The sequence below is a fragment of the Neophocaena asiaeorientalis genome, unplaced genomic scaffold (genome assembly GCF_003031525.2).
Source record: "Neophocaena asiaeorientalis asiaeorientalis breed wild unplaced genomic scaffold, Neophocaena_asiaeorientalis_V1.1 scaffold220, whole genome shotgun sequence".
In the NCBI taxonomy this organism is placed as follows: domain Eukaryota; kingdom Metazoa; phylum Chordata; class Mammalia; order Artiodactyla; family Phocoenidae; genus Neophocaena; species Neophocaena asiaeorientalis.
In genome coordinates this window covers 5288820-5308219 of record NW_020174042.1, presented here as the reverse complement: position 1 = coordinate 5308219, position 19400 = coordinate 5288820, and the positions used below count along the sequence as shown (strand labels likewise).

The following is a 19400-nucleotide window of genomic DNA, read 5'->3' as shown; positions in this document are numbered from 1 at the left end:
AATATATGTATAATTTTTAGTGTAATATGTATTACATATATATAATTTTAATATATATATACATTATAATTATAATGTATATAATTGATCTAATATAGAAAAGATAATAGAAAAATGTTTAATGACTTTTCACTCATTGAAGTTGTAACTCCATTTTAGTTAAAACTAGAAATAAAACATATCATTGATTGATTTAGGAGATTTTAAAGAAAGATCTCAGATTTTTTAAGTGCATACTGAAAAACCAAAATGTATTTTCTTTTAGCTTTCCTGAATGTTTGGTGCTTTCTACAATGGCAAGATTAATTTTTAACTCAAAAATTCTGAAAAGAATTTTCTTTTTTTTTTCTCTCTGTCAAAGGTATGCAACCACTCATGTATTCGGTTCAGGAAGCATTAAATGCTAGACCATGGTGGATTCGTGTGGGGACTGACATTTGTTACTATAAGTAAGTATTCTGACAGTAATAGGACATCAGTTAACAGAAGGAAATATTAATTCATCTTATTTCAGTTCAAAGATAAAAAGTTATTGTGTTCTTTGAATTTGGTGATATGGTTTAGTATTACTTCCAACAGAGTTTTAAAAAATTTGAGATCCATTATGGGGGTATACTTAGTGGAAATAAAACGTGTTTTGTAGACAGACGACAGACTTAGGTCCAAATCTTGCCTCCCCCACTTAGATGTGTTCTCAACTTTTTTAGCTTTAAAACTCTGGAAACTTCATTGAGTAAGACTGAAATTAGAAACTCTAGGAAATAATTTACAGTGTTTTTTTTTTATTATTCTGGTGATATTAAGTGTAATTCTTTTCTCTTCTGCACACAAATGTTTACCTCATTTTAACTTCCAAAATATTTTACTTGGAGATGTATTCCACAATTACATTACTTCTGCTTTCACAGTTCAACTTTGACTTCAAATAGGTGATCTATTTATCAAGTTAAAATAAGTGCTAGAAATCATTTATTGCTTCAGTGGAATAATTGGGTTATTCTTCAATTCATGACTAAGTGATCTAGGATTATCATATGCCTTGCTTCCCATTTTTACTGTTTCTGCATGCAATACATTCTTCTATCCACTATTGAATGCACTTGACATCCCTGTTTTTCTCTGTTATTAATCTTAATCCTGGCATTTCTGTTTAGTGGATTTTGACTTTTTGTATTTTATATTGTGCTTAACTAGCACTAATGTTCCTTCTCTTTTAGTTTTATCCGTTAGAAGAAGAAGAATTCTAAAATTAAACTGTTTTTAATGGTTTAGATAGGGTTTTGGAAAAACCTAGATCTTAAGTGCTATTGCTTTCTAAGAAAGAAATCGTTCCTTGGAATTAATCTCAGTAGGGTTTTCCCCATTTTATTAGCAAAATAAATAGTAAATAAATGTGAGAAAGAAGCATAAGGTTATATGTAATTCTTCTTCACCTGAATGAATTTCATATTTCTTTTAATGGTAGGCTAATATAAATATACTTTATCATTTATCTCTTTCTCATAAGTTGGAGTGGAGCAGTGATTATCTGGGAAGTGCTTGGTTAGATTTTGGCAGAATGATTTAAATTGTTAAAGGGTGAAACAATGTTTTTCAAAAGGTATTTCTTTCATGCTTTTTCTTTTGCACAATAGAAATCATCAATCAATGAATGCTTTTCTTTTTCACACTGTAAAGTGAATCGTCATAGCATCTCAGGTGGTTTTTCTTTTTTTATGTAAGGGGTGATGGCAAGGATTTTTGTTTGTTTAGTTTTTATTTTTTCTTTTGGCTACTTCCAGATCTGGAATTGGAATTCAGGCCAATTCAACAGATATTTATTAACCACTTTCTATGTAACAAGCACTGTTCTAGTTGCTTTCCTCAAGCTTGAAATCCAGATAGTGGGGATTAAAAACTACTATTTTTGCACTGTCCTTTGATACTTGTTTGTCTCATCTGTAAAATGAGAATAAAACTACTTTCCACGAGTGTGTGAGTGAATATAACCTATAAAATGCCATGTAGCTGTAATGTGGTGACATAATACCTCCACAATTAGATGTTAAGCTTTTGGAGTGAAAGAGTTGGCGGGATCTACTTCCGGACCTTATTTTGCATTTTCCTCAACTCTTAGCACCTTGTCATTGAGTATCTATTCAAGATGTAGTGGCTAAGTTAATGAAGACTCTACCATTCTTTTACGTCAGGGTTCTTTTATTTTCATTAATAGCAAGCTTGATTTTTATAAGATTATATTAGAAGGTCTGATCCCAGGGTAGTTCTAAGGTTGTGATCTACCTTGAATGTCTGTGTGCATGAATAAGTAACCTGTAGGCCATGGCTTTTCTTCAGTTCATGGCTTAAATAATACAAGGTGATTTGGAATTTTAGAAATGAAGTTGATAGACCAAAGCATCTTTAGGTCATCATATCTCAATGATATTTAAAGTCTGGAAAGTAATATGTAGTTTTAAAAACTTTTTATTATGGAAATCTCCAAACATTTACAAAAGCGGATAATAGAATAATGAGGCCCCATGTATTCATCACTGAGTTTCAACAATTATCAACACATGGTTTCATTTTAGCTATACATTCACCCCTACCTCCACACTGAATTTTTTAAGACATATTTTATCCTTATTTTTTTCCAGATATATTTTATCCATAAATACTTCAAAGGTCTTTGTCTTTTTGAGATGCATATTTAAGACAATCTAACCACAAGGCCGTTGTCACACCTAAGAAAATTCCTTAATATGATAAAATATCCAGTCAATGTTCGGACTTACTTGTCTCATAAATGTTACTTTATAGTTGGTTTGTTTAAATCAGACCAACCAAGGGATCACACGTATGTCCTTTAAGTCTCTTAATTTATAGGCTTCCTTCTTCTCTATTTTTAAATTTCTCCTTTATTTATTGAAGAAATTAGATCATTTGTCATGCAGGATTTTCCGCATTTTGGATTTTGCTGATTGCATCCCTGTGGTGTTAATGAATTCTTCTATCTCACCAATCTCCTATCAACTCATAGTTAGATGTAGAAGCTTTATCAGTTTCAGGTTTCATTTTTGACAAGAGTACTTCATAGATGGTGCAGGGAATTCCTGTTGCATCATATTAGGAAATATATCATCTCTGGTTATTTCTTCTTTTGTAATTTTAAAATTGATCAGTGAATTCAGGTATTGTCGTCTGATCCGTCAGCCTTTCATCCAATGGGTGTAGCAGCCATTGGTGATCACTGCCTGGATCCAGTAATGTGTATGGCTATCAAAGAATGGAGGTCTAAAACTTCTGTTGATGTATAGAGTAGTAGCTCTATTTAATTAGTAAATCCAGAAGTGGAAAGTCATGATGTTGGCTGATAGCAATTAACTGCTTTTTTAGTACCAAGTCTAATTTTTGTTTTAAACAACATACTGATTTTTTTTAGAGATTTATTTATTATTTATTTAATTTATTTTTGGCTGCATCAGGTCTTAGTTGCAGCATGCGGGATCTTTCACTGTGGCACTCAGGCTTCTTTCTAGTTGTGGTAAGCGGGCTACAGAGCGCGTGGGCTCTGTAGTTTGCGGTACTCAGGCTCTCTAGTTGAGGCACGCGAGATCAGTAGTTATGACATGCGGGCTTAGTTGCCCCACGGCATGTGGGATCTTAGTTCCGTGACCAGAGATCAAACCTGCGTCCCCTGCATTGTAAGGCAGATTCTGTACCACTAGCCCACCAGGGAAGTCCCCCAAGTCTAATTTTTAAGAGTATTTAAGTTAAACTTTTTTTACAAACCATGGGTTTTCTTTTTTTTTTTCTGAAGTTCTGTTTACTAAAATAGCAAGAAAAATCAGAATTTTGGTGTGGATGAAATAAACATGCATTTCTGTTGCAGAAATCACTTCTCAAGAAGTTCAATTGCTGCAGGTGGGCAAAAGGGAAAATCCTACTATACAATTACATTCACTGTCATTTTTCCACATAAAGATGATGTGTGCTATTTTGCTTATCACTATCCATATACGTATTCAACTTTACAGGTGAGAACTCATTAAGTTGTACTGTGACCATTATTGTGTTGTATGTGTATGTGTCAGATAATTGAAGAAAAATTGCTTTAATTAAATATCTAAATAAGATAAGAAAAAGATTCAGGGTTGATGACTTCAGAAAATAATACAACATTTGTTGAAATCATTAAAGTAAAATGGGAATGTAGTCTTCATTTTTATTTAATAGAAATACTATGGAAATATGACATGATTTTTACTTTCCACTTTGGGTAGAAATCTACAAATCACAATTTATAAATTTTAACTAGGTGAGATTTCTACTTGTTTAATGAAAAGCATTGACTCTCACAGAAAATGTAACAGTAGAAAATGTATATGCAATTTAAGTTTTTCTGTTGTGAATTCCTTTCTTCTAATGGTTTCATATGGAGTCCTAGATCCAGATTGCTTAGAATATGGGGTATAAGAGTTGTTTTGTGGGTTCTTTTGAGATTTTTTGATTATTTGTGTTGTAAAACAAAAAATTCAGGTAATTAGCATGGCAGATTTATACTCAGAACAGAATGTCTGTCCTAATGATCAAGGATCATGAAGCTTCATATGATCAATTTACCCAGAAAGGAGCTGGAACACTATGATTAGAAACAAGCTTCCAAATTATGAGAGAGGAGAAAATGAGAGAAAAACATAGTCCATAGAGCAGAAGAAATGTCAAGGCCGAGAACATTAAATGAGGCTCACTTTATTTTAGTAAGGTTCCAACCTACAGTAAAGGTATAAACCGATATGTTTCTGTGCTGAATAACATAGCATCGGAAATATAGTGTTGTTATTTACATGGTATTTGTTACTGTCCTTTACTGATGTTACCTTTTTAGTATATTTTAAATGCCCCTACTTTCTTCCAGTCCCACTACCACGACCTTTTCCACGCATTACCATTGTTTCTCACCTGGACTTATGCCAACCTCTTTCTAACTGGTGTCCCAAAATTCACTTGTATCCCCTTTCCTCTTCATCACTGTTTTATCACACTGTAGCAAGAGGGCTCTTTGATGGCAAATCTAATCATATAAATCTGCTCCTTAAAGTTCCTTAGTGATTTCTCTTGCCATTTGTATGAAGTCTAAAATTTTTACCGTAGCTCATTCAGTCATTTCTCCACTATTTTGCAGTTTGGGCCATTTCTTCATACTGTTTGAACTGTTATTTACTTAATATTTATTTTTAAATAGACTTTAAAGTAATTCACTGTTTAAAGATTATCCTCATCCTAAGTTAATATCTGTGGAATTACAGGTTTAATGTGCTAAACTTTTTTCTAATTCACAGTAAAATACATATCTATTAAAATTTTTTTCAAGGTTATCCACATACCACTTCGTTATCTTAATTACCAAATACTACGCTTTGGGAAGGACTGGTCTACCGGGCCTTTCCTTCTGTGTTAAATTCTCGATTTCTTACCCTTTCTGGTCTAGCTATAATGAATCTTCTTCAGTTCTTTGAAATGTCCTTCTTTTTTCTTATTTCATGGTCTTCCTGTATGCTTTCCTTCTGCCTACAGTGCACTTTATATCCATTTCACTCATCCTTTGGATCGCACTTTAAATGTAATTTTTTTCTAGAAGACCTTTCCTCCCTGCCCAGACTCTGCGAGGCTCCCTTCCCTTTATTTCAAGCTCTCATAACACTGTATATTTTCTCTGGGGTAGGGACCATTTATTCATTGTTATATCCCCAATGCCTGGCACAGTTTCTAGCCCAGAAATAGGGACCACATGGTAAATCATGATTATGTGAATGAACATAGGCAAAAGTTTGGAAAGCAACTAAGTATCTTTAAAATAAGGGATTGAACAATTTATTTTTGGTGTGACCATACACTAAAACCATTAAAACTTCTGTTTTCAAAAGACATATATTCAACACGTTTAATGATATGGCATAATATTTATAAGTTTGAATATCAATGTGAATGTATAAATTATTAAATGATAAAATCAGATTATAAAAAGTCTTACATGTAATTACAGTTTTGTTTATATATATTGGCATTTGTTAGTAGTAATCTAGGTGATTCAATTATGGGTGTTTAAAATTTTTTCTTGTACTTTCTGTGTCTTCCAGACATTTTACAATGAGCCTTTCTTAATCTTGAGATCAGGAAAGATTGTTAAAAAATTTGTGCTGCATAATATTCATTCTCCATATTTTAGGTTGCCGTTAACAGATCTATAGTCACAAAATTTCAGCATTCAGAAGCCTTTGAAAACCAAAAGCATTTTCATAACCCATTTGGCAGGCAAAGCCTGGCCTGAATTGATGTGAGCTTATTTAGAATATTGATTCTACTTAGCGTGACTCTTCATATGCTTTGCTACAGAAATACTAACGTGCTTATTTACAGGCTGCTGCCGCTGACCCCACTGGTTATATCGCACTATTAAGGGTATCCAAACTGTATCTATCCCCTTTCTCAAGTTCCCAAACACTGATATTTAACTGCGTCTGGACCCTAATCCCCGGAGAACGGATTAGGAATCTGATTCACTTTTAGTTATGTTCAAGATCTGGATGCATTTATTTCTGTTTATCATAGGGAGTTTTTAAATGATTATATACTTTGCTTTTAAATTTTTATTAAGATGCATCTTCAAAAATTGGAATCAGCACACAATCCTCAGCAAATCTATTTTCGAAAAGATGTGTTATGTGAAACCCTGTCTGGAAACAGCTGTCCCTTGGTGACTATAACAGCAATGCCAGAGTCTAATTATTATGAACATATCTGTCAATTCAGTAAGTTTGTCTTCTTCACTCACAATACCAATCATTCTTACTTATTTTTCTTTGCTTCATGACTATTTTGTAAGGGCATTAGTACTAGGAATAGGCATCAGAAGGCTTGGGTTCTAGTCTGGGTCCTGTTACTGCCTAGCTCGGGCCCACTTCTGGGCCTCAGTTTCCTCATCTGAGGGAGCTGCCTGAGATGACCTCTGAGGTGTCTTGATACTAATATTCTGTAGTTCTTATTCTTAGAAGTCATACCCAAAGTATAGTATAACAAATTATACCATCAGTTTAAGACTTTACAATTAATTTTATTTATAGATAAAACTACCATAAACCTATCAAGTATTTTGATGCTAGTACTGAATAGCTACTTGTTTTTCCCTGCCATTTATGTTTTTAAAGTTGCCTCAAATGTACATCTATGGTAAAAAAATATATATACATATAAGAAAATTGTTCTAATTTTGTTAAGAAGGTAAAATATTTTCAGGAAAGAGAAAGAGCTTGCTATTTATGAAAATATGAGCAGATGAACTGAATGGTTGTTTTGTAGCCCTGTATATTTAAATGTATAGTGAAAAATATTTTTCTTTGTAAATCTCTGAGCAGATATACCTATTGTTCTGTGCTTATCATAGCGACTATAAAACAGGAATAAGATTATATTTTCCTTCCTTTTTCCATGACTTTATGAAAAATAAATTTATATTTCATCTATTTTCCCCAGATGCTTGTTCTTTATGAAACCAAGATAATATTAAAAAATTAATTTTATATGTTAGATTAATCATTGTGAAATAAATGACTCAAATACTATTTAATGTGTTATGTTCATGTAAGACATGACTTATATGGGTTTTATATCTGTTTTCTCTAGCGGGCCTAGTATAGTGCTTGTATATAGTAGGTGCACAGTGAGTTCTACTTTGACTTTATATCAGTATTCACAATTGAGTAGAAATATTTCTAAAGCCCCAAAGTCAAACATCATACAGACTTTTAGTAGATGTTCATTTTAATTTGAGGTTTTATGTCTACTTTAGGAAATCGCCCTTACGTTTTCTTATCTGCTCGGGTGCATCCTGGAGAGACTAATGCAAGTTGGGTAATGAAAGGAACATTGGAGTATCTCATGAGTAATAACCCTACTGCTCAGAGCTTACGAGAATCCTATATTTTTAAAATTGTCCCTATGCTAAATCCAGATGGTGTCATCAATGGAAAGTAAGTTAAGCAATAGTTATAGAAATATTATAGATTATTGTGGCTGTCCTGTATAAACTTGTTGAAATAATAGCATCCACGTTAATTTCAAAAACAAATCTAGTGATTTTTCTAGAACAAAACAAATTTAGTGAAGAATTAATCTGATAAATTTTTAAATGAAAGTGTAATTTGTATATTATTAGTACTATGATATTTTGAGAAATTCTGTATCTATTCATGAGAATATGATTTTATAAAATGTATGTCTGCTTGAATTGTTTTAGAAAAATTACAGTATTGGGATATGAAAAAGATTTTTAGCACATTGTCTTATAGTCCTTTTTATTTGACATGGCATGATCTTAGGTTGTTTTGAGATTTAGAATCTTCTGGGATCTCTTTCCACTAATATGGAATATTGGCTCCATCTGCTAACCTCTTCTTGATATGAGTAGGAATTCTTTCGAGTGGAAATACTGGAATGTTACTTTTTAAGTGGAGGTGGCTTACAGTTGGTACAGTTCATTTATTGTGTCAATTAGACCAAGGTCTCTTTAATGCTTCTGAAAGGGGGGTGTTAGTCTAACTGTCATGAGCATCTCCAAAGTCGAGGACACCATATTTATTTATTCAATAAAAGAACCATGAATATTTCTCATATTTAGGAAATTTTTGAATTAAAAAAATAGAATAATTTCTGTTTAGGTAGTATGATTATGGACCTAAAATGAGATTTTATGTCTAGTTTTAATTCAGAAACATACTGACTAGTTAGAATTCTGTTTATATTTCTGTTATCACCTTATGACCATTTGCTTAAATTTTTGCTCAGTGGCTTTAATACTTAATACCTATGATTAATGAAAATGTATTTGAATTTTTGTAAGAATGTGTGCTTTTCATACACAATACTTATCTTTCTTAGAAGGAGGGCCAGATAGCACTTTTAATAATAACTGATACAATCAAAATACAGAATGTTAGCATAAGAAATGATTATTATGTAGTCAGGATGGAAAATATGACCATGAATAAATTTTATGGTGTATGGAACAAAACCCCAGAATGGAGAATTTTTCCTATAGCTTGAAACTTTTGACATAAAACTGCAAGCTTACCACAGTTAAATGCATGTAACACAAGATCTTGCACATAACAAATGCTAAATAAATGTTTACTTACTGACTATAATATGCATTCTGGTGAGCACACCATTTATACCTGTTTGAAATATTTAGTGGAATAGAATTGTAAAATTAAATCAAGAGTATGTAAGAGTTTATTGGTACCAGTGTTTGTCATTGTGTTTACATATGTGTAGTCACCGCTGTTCTTTAAGTGGAGAGGATTTGAATAGACAGTGGCAAAGTCCAAATCCAGATTTACATCCTACAATTTATCATGCCAAGGGTCTGCTGCAATATCTGGCTGCAGTGAAGCATTTACCACTGGTAAGTGCAATATTTGTTTGTATAGTCAAAGAGGTGATTTTGTTGTAAGTTAGTATTTTGTAGATTATTTTCTGATTATAAAAGCTGGGTGTTAATTTCAAAAGCAGTTTCATTAAAACATCTTTGTTATCTATCACTTGTGTATTAATTATGTTGTCAAATTAATATAATGTATCCATATTCTTATTTCATTAGATTTAATTTTTATAATTCTCATGAACCCTTTACTTTTCTGTTTTGTTTATGAATAGTGGTAACTTCTGGCTGTAAGTTTTAGCTATTTAGCTTCACTGTTTGAACAATATCAAGGTAAAAAAAGTACAGTAGGTATCTTTCAAATTCTCAAACTAGTAGAAACTTATTTCTGAGCTTGTTAGCTAATTCTAAAGCAGGTAAGTCTCGACTATACACATAGGAAAGGTAATATAGGCATGGTGGGAGGCTCTCCTGAACTGTGTATGTGTGTTTCTTCTGTTTTCAGCAACTTTTGTTTAGAATGTTTCCATTATTTTAATCTTTAAATGAGTTAATCTTCCTTTGGGAAAGATAGAACACTTTGCAGAGGGGCAAAATTGGCATGCAAATCTGTCCATTTTCTATTTTTAAAATGATGCTCTTAAAAATTAAAGGGAAACCATACCCCTTTTAAAATGTTTTTCATGAAAGCATTTTTTATGTTCTCTTAAATTAGGTAAATATTTTAACAACCCTTGGGGCAGTGATGAGTGCAGCTGTAGATTTGACCTATAATTGAATTTATTATTTTTTAAGTGATGAATAGTAGATACAAAAGAAAGAGTGGAACTCGAGGCTTGATGCAGGACCTACCTGCAAAGAATTTAGCCATTCTAGGATTAATCATAGATCCTTTCCAGAAGTAGATATGTATTATTACTTTTATTGATTCTACTTGTTAAATGGTGGCTCAGTTACAATAAAAGGACAAAGGAACACAGAACTGTTTATTGGCTTCATATTAGCTAGCTTTACTTGGCAATATATGAATTTGAAGGATTTTATTTTTAAAATATATTATCTTTTCAAGGTTTATTGTGATTATCATGGCCACTCCCGAAAGAAGAATGTATTTATGTATGGCTGCAGCATCAAAGAAACAGTGTGGCACACGAATGACAATGCAGCTTCATGTGATGTTGTGGAAGATGTGGGATACAGGGTAATTATTACAGATAAGGCAGGAATTTTTGAATTTCAAACACGCATAAAACTGCAGAAAATAATTTAACATATAGGAACTACTCAGATTCAGTAAATGGTACCATTTTGCCATTTTGTTTCAGATTTTTTGTTTTAAATGTTTCTTCTAATTTTTTTTTGCTTTTCACATTTTTTAAATTAAAGTAGACTTGATTTACAATATTGTGTTAGTTACAGGTGTACAGTGTAGTTATTCACTATTTTTATAGATTATACTCCATTTAAAGTTATCATAGAATGTTGGCTGTATTTTCTGTGCTGTACAGTATATCCTTGTATTGTTCATGCATTGTTTATTTTATACATAGTATGTATCTCTTAATCGCCTCCTGTTATCTTGCCACTACCCCATCCCTCTCCCTACTGGTAATGGCTAGTTTGTTCCTTATACCTGTGAGTCTGTTTCTCTTTTGTTATATACATTTGTTTTATTTTTTAGGTTCCACATATAAATGATAATATACAGTATTTGTCTTTCTCTGTCTGACTTATTTCACTAAGCATAATACCCTCCAGGTCTATTCATGATGTTTCAAATGGCAGAATTTCATTCTTTTTTATGGCTGAGAGTATTCCATTGTATAATATACATCACATCTTCTTTATCCATTCATCTGTTGGTGGATACTTAGGTTGCTTCCATGTCTTGGCTATTGTAAATAGTGCTGCTGTGGACATTGAGGTGCATGTATCATCTTGAATTAGAGTTTTTTGTCTTTTCTGGATATGTGCCCAGGAGTGGGATTGCTGGATCATATGATAGCTTTATTTTTAGTTTTGTAAGGAACCTCTGTACTGTTCTCCATAATGGTTGTACCAATTTACATTCCCACCAACAGTGTAGGAGGGTTCCCTTTTCTCCACATCCTCTCCGGCATTTATTATTTGTAGACTTTTTGATGATGGCCATTATGACCAATGTGAAATGATACCTCATTGTGGTTTTGATTTGCATTTCTCTAATAATTAGAGATGTTGAGCATCTTTTCATGTGCCTGTTGGCCATCTGTATGTCTCATTTGGAAAAATATCTATTCAGTTCTTCTGCCCATTTTTTAATTGGGTTGTTTGGGGTTTTTTTTGATGCTGAGTTGTATGAGCTGTTTATATATTTTGGATATTAACCTCTTTCAGTCATATCATTTGCAGATAGTTTCTCCCTTTACGTAGGCTGTCTTTTCATTTTGTCAGTTGTTTCCTTTGCTGTGCAAAAGCTTTTAAATTTAATTAGGTCCTAGCTATCTATTTTTGTTTTTGTTTCCTTTACCTGAGGAGACAGATCAAAAAAATATTGCTGTGACTTACATGAAAGAGTGTTCTGCCTATATTTTCTTCTGTGAGTTTTATGGTTTCCAGCCTTACATTTAGGTCTTTAATTCATTTTGAGTTTACTTTTGCATATGGTATGGAAAATGTTTCTAATTTCACTCTCTTACATGTAGCTGTCCAGTTTTCCCACCACCACTTATTGAAGAGACTGTCTTTTCCCTATTGTATATTTTTGCCTCCTTTGTCATAGATTAATTGACCATATGTTAGTGCATTTATTTCTGGGCTCTCTATTCCACTGCTTGATATGTCAGGGTTTTTTTGTATGTGTGCCAGTACATTCCTGTTTTGATTACTGTAGCTTTGTAATGTAGTCTGAAGTCAGGAAGTCAGTGATACCTCCAGCTTTGTTTTTCTTTTTTTTCCTCCAGATTGCTTTATAGTCTTTTGTGGTTCCATATAAATTTTAGGATTATTTGTTGTACTTCCCTGAGAAATGTCCTGGGTATTCTAGATATTTTGATAGCGATTGCATTAAATCTATAGATTGCTTTGAGTAGTATGGACATTTCAACAATATTAATTCTTCCAGTTCATGAACAGGGATATCTTTCCACTTCTTTGTATCATCTTCAGTTTCCTTCATCAATGTTATATAATTGTCAGAGTATAGGTCTTTCAGTTTATTCCTATGTATTTTATTCTTTTTGATGCAGTTTTAAATGGAATTAGTTTTGGATTCCTGAACTAATGATAGTTCATTATCAGTGTATAAAAAAGCAACAGATTTCTGTATTTTAATCTTGTATCCTGTACAAGAAAAATCCCAAGTAAACAACCTAACCTATCATCCAAAATAATTAGAAAAGGAAGAACAAACAAAGCTCAAAGTCAGCAAAAGGAAGGAAATAATAAAGATCAGAGTGGAAATAAAATTGAGACAGCGCCCCCCCCCAAAAAAAAATAGAAAAAAATCAATGAAACCAAGAGCTGTTTTTTTTGAAAAGATAAACAAAATTGATAAGCCTTTAGCCAGGCTCATTAAGAAAAGGAGAGAGGTCCCAAATAAACAAAATAAACGAAAGAGGAGCAATTACAACCAATATCACAGAGATACAAAAAACGTAAGAGAATAAGTTTTACGCCAACAAATTGGATGACATGGAAGGAATGGATAAATTCCTAGAAATATACAGTCTTCCAAAACTGAATCAGGAAGATATATTGGGTAGGCCAAAAAGTTTGTTTTTTCCCATAAGATGGCTCTAGTAGTATTTAGTTGTCTTTAACTTCATTCAGAATAATTTTGTTAGATTGTATTGTGACAGCTGTCATGTCAGCATGCATTTAAAAAACGTATCAAAATGGGTGAATTTTTGTGTAGCCATTTTAATATTGAAAATGGAAGAAAAAAAGCAACATTTTGTCATATTAGTTTTTATTATTTCAAGAAGGGTAAAAACGCAACTGAAATGCAAAAAAAAGATTTGTGCAGTGTATGGAGAAGGTGTGTGATTGATCGAACGTGTCAAAAGTGGTTTGTGAAGTTTTGTGCTGGAGATATCTTGCTGGGTGATGCTCCACGGTCAGGTAGACCAGTTGAAGCTGATAGCGATCAAATTGAGAAAAATCAACGTTATACCACATGGGGGATAGCCAACATACTCAAAATATCCCAATCAAGCGTTGAAAATCATTTGCACCAGCTTGGTTACGTGTATTGCTTTGATGTTTGGGTTCCACATAAGTTAAGCGAAAAAAACCTTTTTGACCTTATTTCCGTGTGAGATTCTCTACTGAAACATAATGAAAACATTCCATTTTTAAAACAAATTGTGATGGGCGATGAAAAGTGGATACTGTACAACAATGTGGAATGGAAGAGATCGTGGGGCAAGCGAAATGAACCACCACCAACCACACCAAAGGCCGGTCTTCATCCAAAGAAGGTGATGTTGTATATATGGTGGGATTGGAAGGGAGATCTCTATTATGAGCTCCTTCTGGAAAACCAAACAATTGATTCCAACAAGTACTGTGCCCAGTTAGACCAACTGAAAGCAGCACTCGATGAAAAGTGTCCGGAATTAGTCAACAGAAAACACATAATCTTCCATCAGGATAATGCAAGACTGCATGTTTCTTTGATGACAAGGCAAAAACTGTTTCAGCTTGGCTGGGAAGTTCTGATTCATCCACCATATTCACCAGACATTGCACCTTCGGATTTCCATTTATTTCAGTCTTTACAAAATTCTCTTAATGGAAAAAATTTCAATTCCCTGGAAGACTGTAAAAGGCACCTGGAACAGTTCTTTGCTCAAAAAGATAAAAAGCTTTGGGAAGATGGAATTATGAAGTTGCCTGAAAAATGGCAGAAGGTAGTGGAACAAAAGGGTGAATACGTTGTTCAATAAAGTTCTTGGTGAAATGTGTCTTTTATTTTTACTTAAAAACCAAAGGAACTTTTTGGCCAAAGCAATAGATAACCTGAACAGACTGATGACTAGTAGTGAAATTGAATCAGTAATAAAATAACTCCTAGCAAACAAAAGTCCAGGATCCAACAGCTTCAAAGGGAAATTCTACCAAACATGTAAAGAAAAGCTAACACCTATCCTTCTCAAACTACTCCAAAAAATTGAAAATGAGGGAACACTCCCAAATTCATTCTACAAGGCCAACATTACCCTGATAACCAAAACCAAAGACACTACAAAAAAGATTACAGGCCAGTATCTATGATGAATATAGATGCAAAAATCCTCAACAAAATATTAGCAAACCGAATCCAACAATATATAAAAAGGATCATGCACCATGATCAAGTTGGATTTATTCTAAGGATGCAAGAATGGTTCATATTCACAAATCAGTCATTGTAATATGCCGCATTAACAAAAGGAAGGATAAAAATCACATGATCATCTCAATAGATGCAGAAAAAGCATTTGACAGAATTCATCCATTCATATTAAAAGCTCTCATCAAAGTTGGTATAGAGGGAACATATCTCAACATAATAAAGGCCGTTTATGACAAACCCACAGTTAATATCATACTCAAGTTTGAAAAACTGAAAGCTTTTCCTCTAAAAATACTTCTCACATTTAGATTTTTCATCGATTTGGAATTTATTTTTGTATGAAGTGTGGGGGTCTAATTTTAGTTTCCCCATGTATAACCAGTTGTCTCAGCACCATTTATTAAACAGCATCTCCTTCCTCTGCCGATTTTATAAAGCCATCTGTTACAGACCTTGTTTCCACATGTATGGGTGTGTTTTGAGGTCTGCCTAGGACTGAAGGGAGATCTATTGTTTTACGTACTGTGTGCTTTTCATTTTGTCACAGTGTCTCTCTTACTATATTTACACCTAAACAAGCACCCTAGGTTATTTTCCAAAAAAAAGTTTCAGTAACATACCACTCCCCTTAGCAGAACTTCAAAGCACACTTTCTTCTTGGTGTCCTCTCTCTTCTTCCCCTTTCCCAAATAAATAAAATGATTAGAGTTATGTTAAAAAATGGAAACACTCCAGAAATGTAGTGAGTGAAAGTCATCTTCTCTCAATTAATCACTAATTAATCACTTTCACCATGTGCTTTGTGAGATTTACCTCTAAGCACATTCATTCATAGATGTATATAAACATAGTATATCAAGTTTTTTTGTTTTTTTTTAACGCTCCACAGCAACTTTTTTTCCACATGTTTGTTGGCCGTCTTTCTAGGTCCTCATATCTGGATCTGTCTTCATCTTTTTGATAGCCACACAAGATTTTCATTGTGTATTTTTGTTATTATTGTACGGCTATATATTCACTGTCCCTTGGTGGTGGTCACTTCATTAATATTGCCAAATTGTTTTTCATAAGGATTGTACAAATTGATACTCCCCAGTGGATGGTAGTGCTGTTTCTCCAAACATCTTGGTATCATCTTTGCCAGGTGAAAAAAATACCTGATGGTTTTAGTTTGTGTATCTGTAATTATAATATAAGAGGTCAAGTATATTTTTCTGTGTTTGGCCAATTATGATCTCTCTCTTTTTTAAAAAATAGCCTTTTCTCATATTCTCTGCTTACTTTTGTACAAGTATCTAATTATTGTTTTTAAAATAACTTTATAAGTATACTCTTTATATTAAAATTTTTGTTTGTGATGTGTAGTGATTTAAAACTCATCGTATTTGTTGATTTTTTTTTTTTTTTAAGGAGCTTCTGGGTTTTGAGGCTTAGAAAGACTTCTCATTCTAAGACTTTAAAAGTAAATCTCATTCTAAGATTTTAAAACTACTGTTTGTAGTTTCATTAAAAAATTTAACTTATTAATTTAAAATCTAAATTCACAATCTAATTAGAGTTAATTCAATGGAGAGTGACTTCAGCTGGTTTTTCTCAGTGGCTGACCAGTTGTGTCAGCTTTTCATGAATGATCAATATTCCTCACTAATGATAATACTAATTTTAACAAATACCTTTGGTTCTAATTCTGAACTCTCTTTCTAAAGATGCATCTATTCCTATACCCGTATCATCATTTAACTAATGTTAGATATGTAATTATCTGTCAGATTATTTCTCCAGTCACAGCCTTTTCTTTCAGAATTCCCCAGGGTATACTGCTGTATTTCATTTTCACGTGAACCTGAGAATAATTTTAAGTTGCAAAAATGTTGTGGGCATTTAGACTGTGACTGTCTTAGCTTTATTGTTTCATTTAGGGGTGATTGACGTTTACAGTGATAAATCTCTTAGTCAAGCCATCTTCATGACTAAAGTTTCTTCATTTTTTGAAATATGTTTTTGTATTTTAAAACGTGTCTTTTTTACATGGTTTTATTCCATTTATTGGTTGGTACTATGAATATTATCCATTCGTTCATTCTATTTTCTGATTAATATTTGTCTAGGAAAGCAGAAAAGTCTAATTTAGTAAGGATTCTTTCAGTGTTTTGAATAGCAAGGGATATAGGAAGAAGATCCATGTGACTGCTCTAATGACTATGCTTTCATAAAAATTTTTCAAAATTTAGAAGTTAAAATAATTTTAAATGACAACAAAAGAAAGCTCTTGAAATATTTTATCATTCTTATCTTTGCAGACTTTGCCTAAGATTCTGAGCCATATTGCCCCAGCATTTTGCATGAGCAGCTGTAGCTTCGTAGTAGAAAAATCTAAAGAATCTACAGCACGTGTTGTAGTTTGGAGAGAGATAGGAGTACAAAGAAGCTATACCATGGAGAGTACTTTGTGTGGCTGTGATCAGGGAAAATATAAGGTAAAACATCTCAGGACTTCCAGCCATAAAAATATTTCAAGTCTTCCATATATGCTCTAGTAGTTTTCAAGTATGTATTAAATGATATGTTTGTTATACTGAGCTAAATGTAACTTGCAATAATGGAATTGAATTATATGCGATCTTAAGAACAGGTTTTTTTTTTTTTTTAACTTCTTTGAACTAAATAGCTTGCTTTGGATCCTTATGAAATCTTGGTTGAGTCTATTTACAGTCATAATTTTTAAGAAAGCATGCTGTAATACACATTTAAATAACGGTTAGTAATTTTTAATGAGCTGTGCAAGTAGTACATTATTAATAAAATGTTCTATCATTTTAATTTATTGGATGTAAATATATATTTATGCATTTAGAAATAAACACATTACACTAAGTTTTTTTAATTTAGACTTTGTGTGTGTGTGACTTTTAAATGCATATTCTTTCACTAATTTTTTTTTTCTTTACTAAGACTCCTCTTCTCCTCCTCCTATGGTACCATAGCCTTTTATGGGAAACAATGAGTTCAGACTTTACTTTTGAAATTTAAGAGTAATTAAATGTTAGGTGACTTTGAATTTTTTAATTTTAAAGTTTGAGAACTTAAAAATATTTTTTTTATTGGAATATAGTTGATTTACAGTGTTTTGTTAGTTTCAGGTGTACAGCAAAGTGAATCAGTTATACATATACATATATCAACTCTTTTTTAGATTCTTTTCCCATATAGGTCATTACAGAGTACTGTGTAGAGTTCCCTGTGCTATACAGTAGTTCCTTATTAGTTAATCTATTTTATATATAGTAGTGTGTATATGTCAATCCCAATCTCCCAATTTATCCCTCCTTGCGTTTCCCTGCTGGTAACCATAAGATTGTTTTCTACATCTGTGACTCTATTTCTGTTTTGTAGATAAGTTCATTTGTACCATTTTTTTAGATTCCACATATAAGCGATATCATACAATATTTGTTCTTCTCAGTCTGACTTACCTCACTCAGTATGACAATCTCTAGGTCCATCCATGTTGCTACACATGGTATTATTTTGTTCTTTTTTATTGCTGAGTAATATTCCATTGTATGTATGTACCACAAAAGATTGAGAACTTAAAAGGCAATGAATTGGACCTTAGGTAAGCAACTGTAAACCCAGATATTTATTTTCCTTGCCTTGGCCACAAAAAGCTTTTCAGGTGTCATGCTAATTATCCCACTCATTCTGTTTTGTTGTGTTTTGTTTTTTTGACATGGGCAAGAGGAATCTGAATCTCATAGTGATTTTCATATATGTCACATAAAAGTGATTATAACTTTATGTTTAGAAAGAGTTAAAAATCTTCCAATTGGTTAGTATTAAAAATGTAAACATATTATGATTGATGCCAAAATGTTCAAGTGGAGAGCTTAAATGCTTTTTCCAGTCTGTAACAAACTGGAAGAAAATTGTATAGATTTTGCAACTAGCATTCAAACTTTGGGGGCCTAGATGGGTAGATCTTATTGAAATTTCAGTACTTTCTGTAGAGGGACTCTTCCCTAAGATTTAGGTTGACCACAGTATACTATTCTTCCAAAATGTGCTATCTTTTGAAATCTCTTCAAATATTGTAAAACAGTGTCTTTTAGACTACCAAAGGCGCGATTGTGGTAAGAGAGGAGCATGAGCATTCCAGCCCACAGACCTTGCCTCCCAATCATTGCTTTAGTGGACTGTAAGTGTGTGGGATGGAGAAAAGCTTGACAGTCATTTTTGTAAAGGACCATAGGTAGTTCCTATGATTTAGGGAAATAGACTATAAATTATTTGTTCTTAAAGAGATGCAGTCCGTCTGGAGAAGGTAAAGTATCAGTGTCTGTGAAACTAGTCTCTGGGAGTAGGGAGAGAAGAAGTCAGGGAAGCTGAGACTTGCATGCCCCTTGAAATCATCTGTTGCATAATAATAGTAGCACTTTCTTACTATATTTGGATTCTACTGATAGACTTTCACTGGATTTTTTTAAATGTTCTTTTTGTGTTTTGATAAATTTATTTAGTCATTGAAAAAACTACGTTTAAAAAATTGCTAAAATATATTTTGAAACATAAAACATTAGACGAGTTTTCTAAAAATTACTTTATAAAATTTTTAAAATAAAATAGTTACCTAACATATAGTCATTTCTCTTTTATACGATTTACATT

At 32.6% G+C, this 19400-nt stretch overlaps 1 protein-coding gene across 5 annotated transcripts in view; it reads left to right on the top strand.

Annotated features, from left to right (window-relative positions):
* Positions 1-19400, top strand: part of AGTPBP1 (ATP/GTP binding carboxypeptidase 1) — a 168387-nt gene that overhangs the window by 123793 nt on the left and 25194 nt on the right. For 4 of the 5 annotated variants that reach the window (XM_024753796.1, XM_024753793.1, XM_024753795.1 and 1 more), the window contains 7 exons: positions 362-449; positions 3872-4016; positions 6638-6791; positions 7829-8009; positions 9313-9442; positions 10488-10619; positions 17036-17212. In XM_024753796.1, coding sequence (XP_024609564.1) covers positions 362-449; positions 3872-4016; positions 6638-6791; positions 7829-8009; positions 9313-9442; positions 10488-10619; positions 17036-17212 — 1007 coding nt within the window. Of the gene's footprint in view, positions 1-361; positions 450-3871; positions 4017-6637; positions 6792-7828; positions 8010-9312; positions 9443-10487; positions 10620-17035; positions 17213-19400 lie in introns of those variants that run through there. The other variant, XM_024753797.1, reaches the window with a different exon arrangement.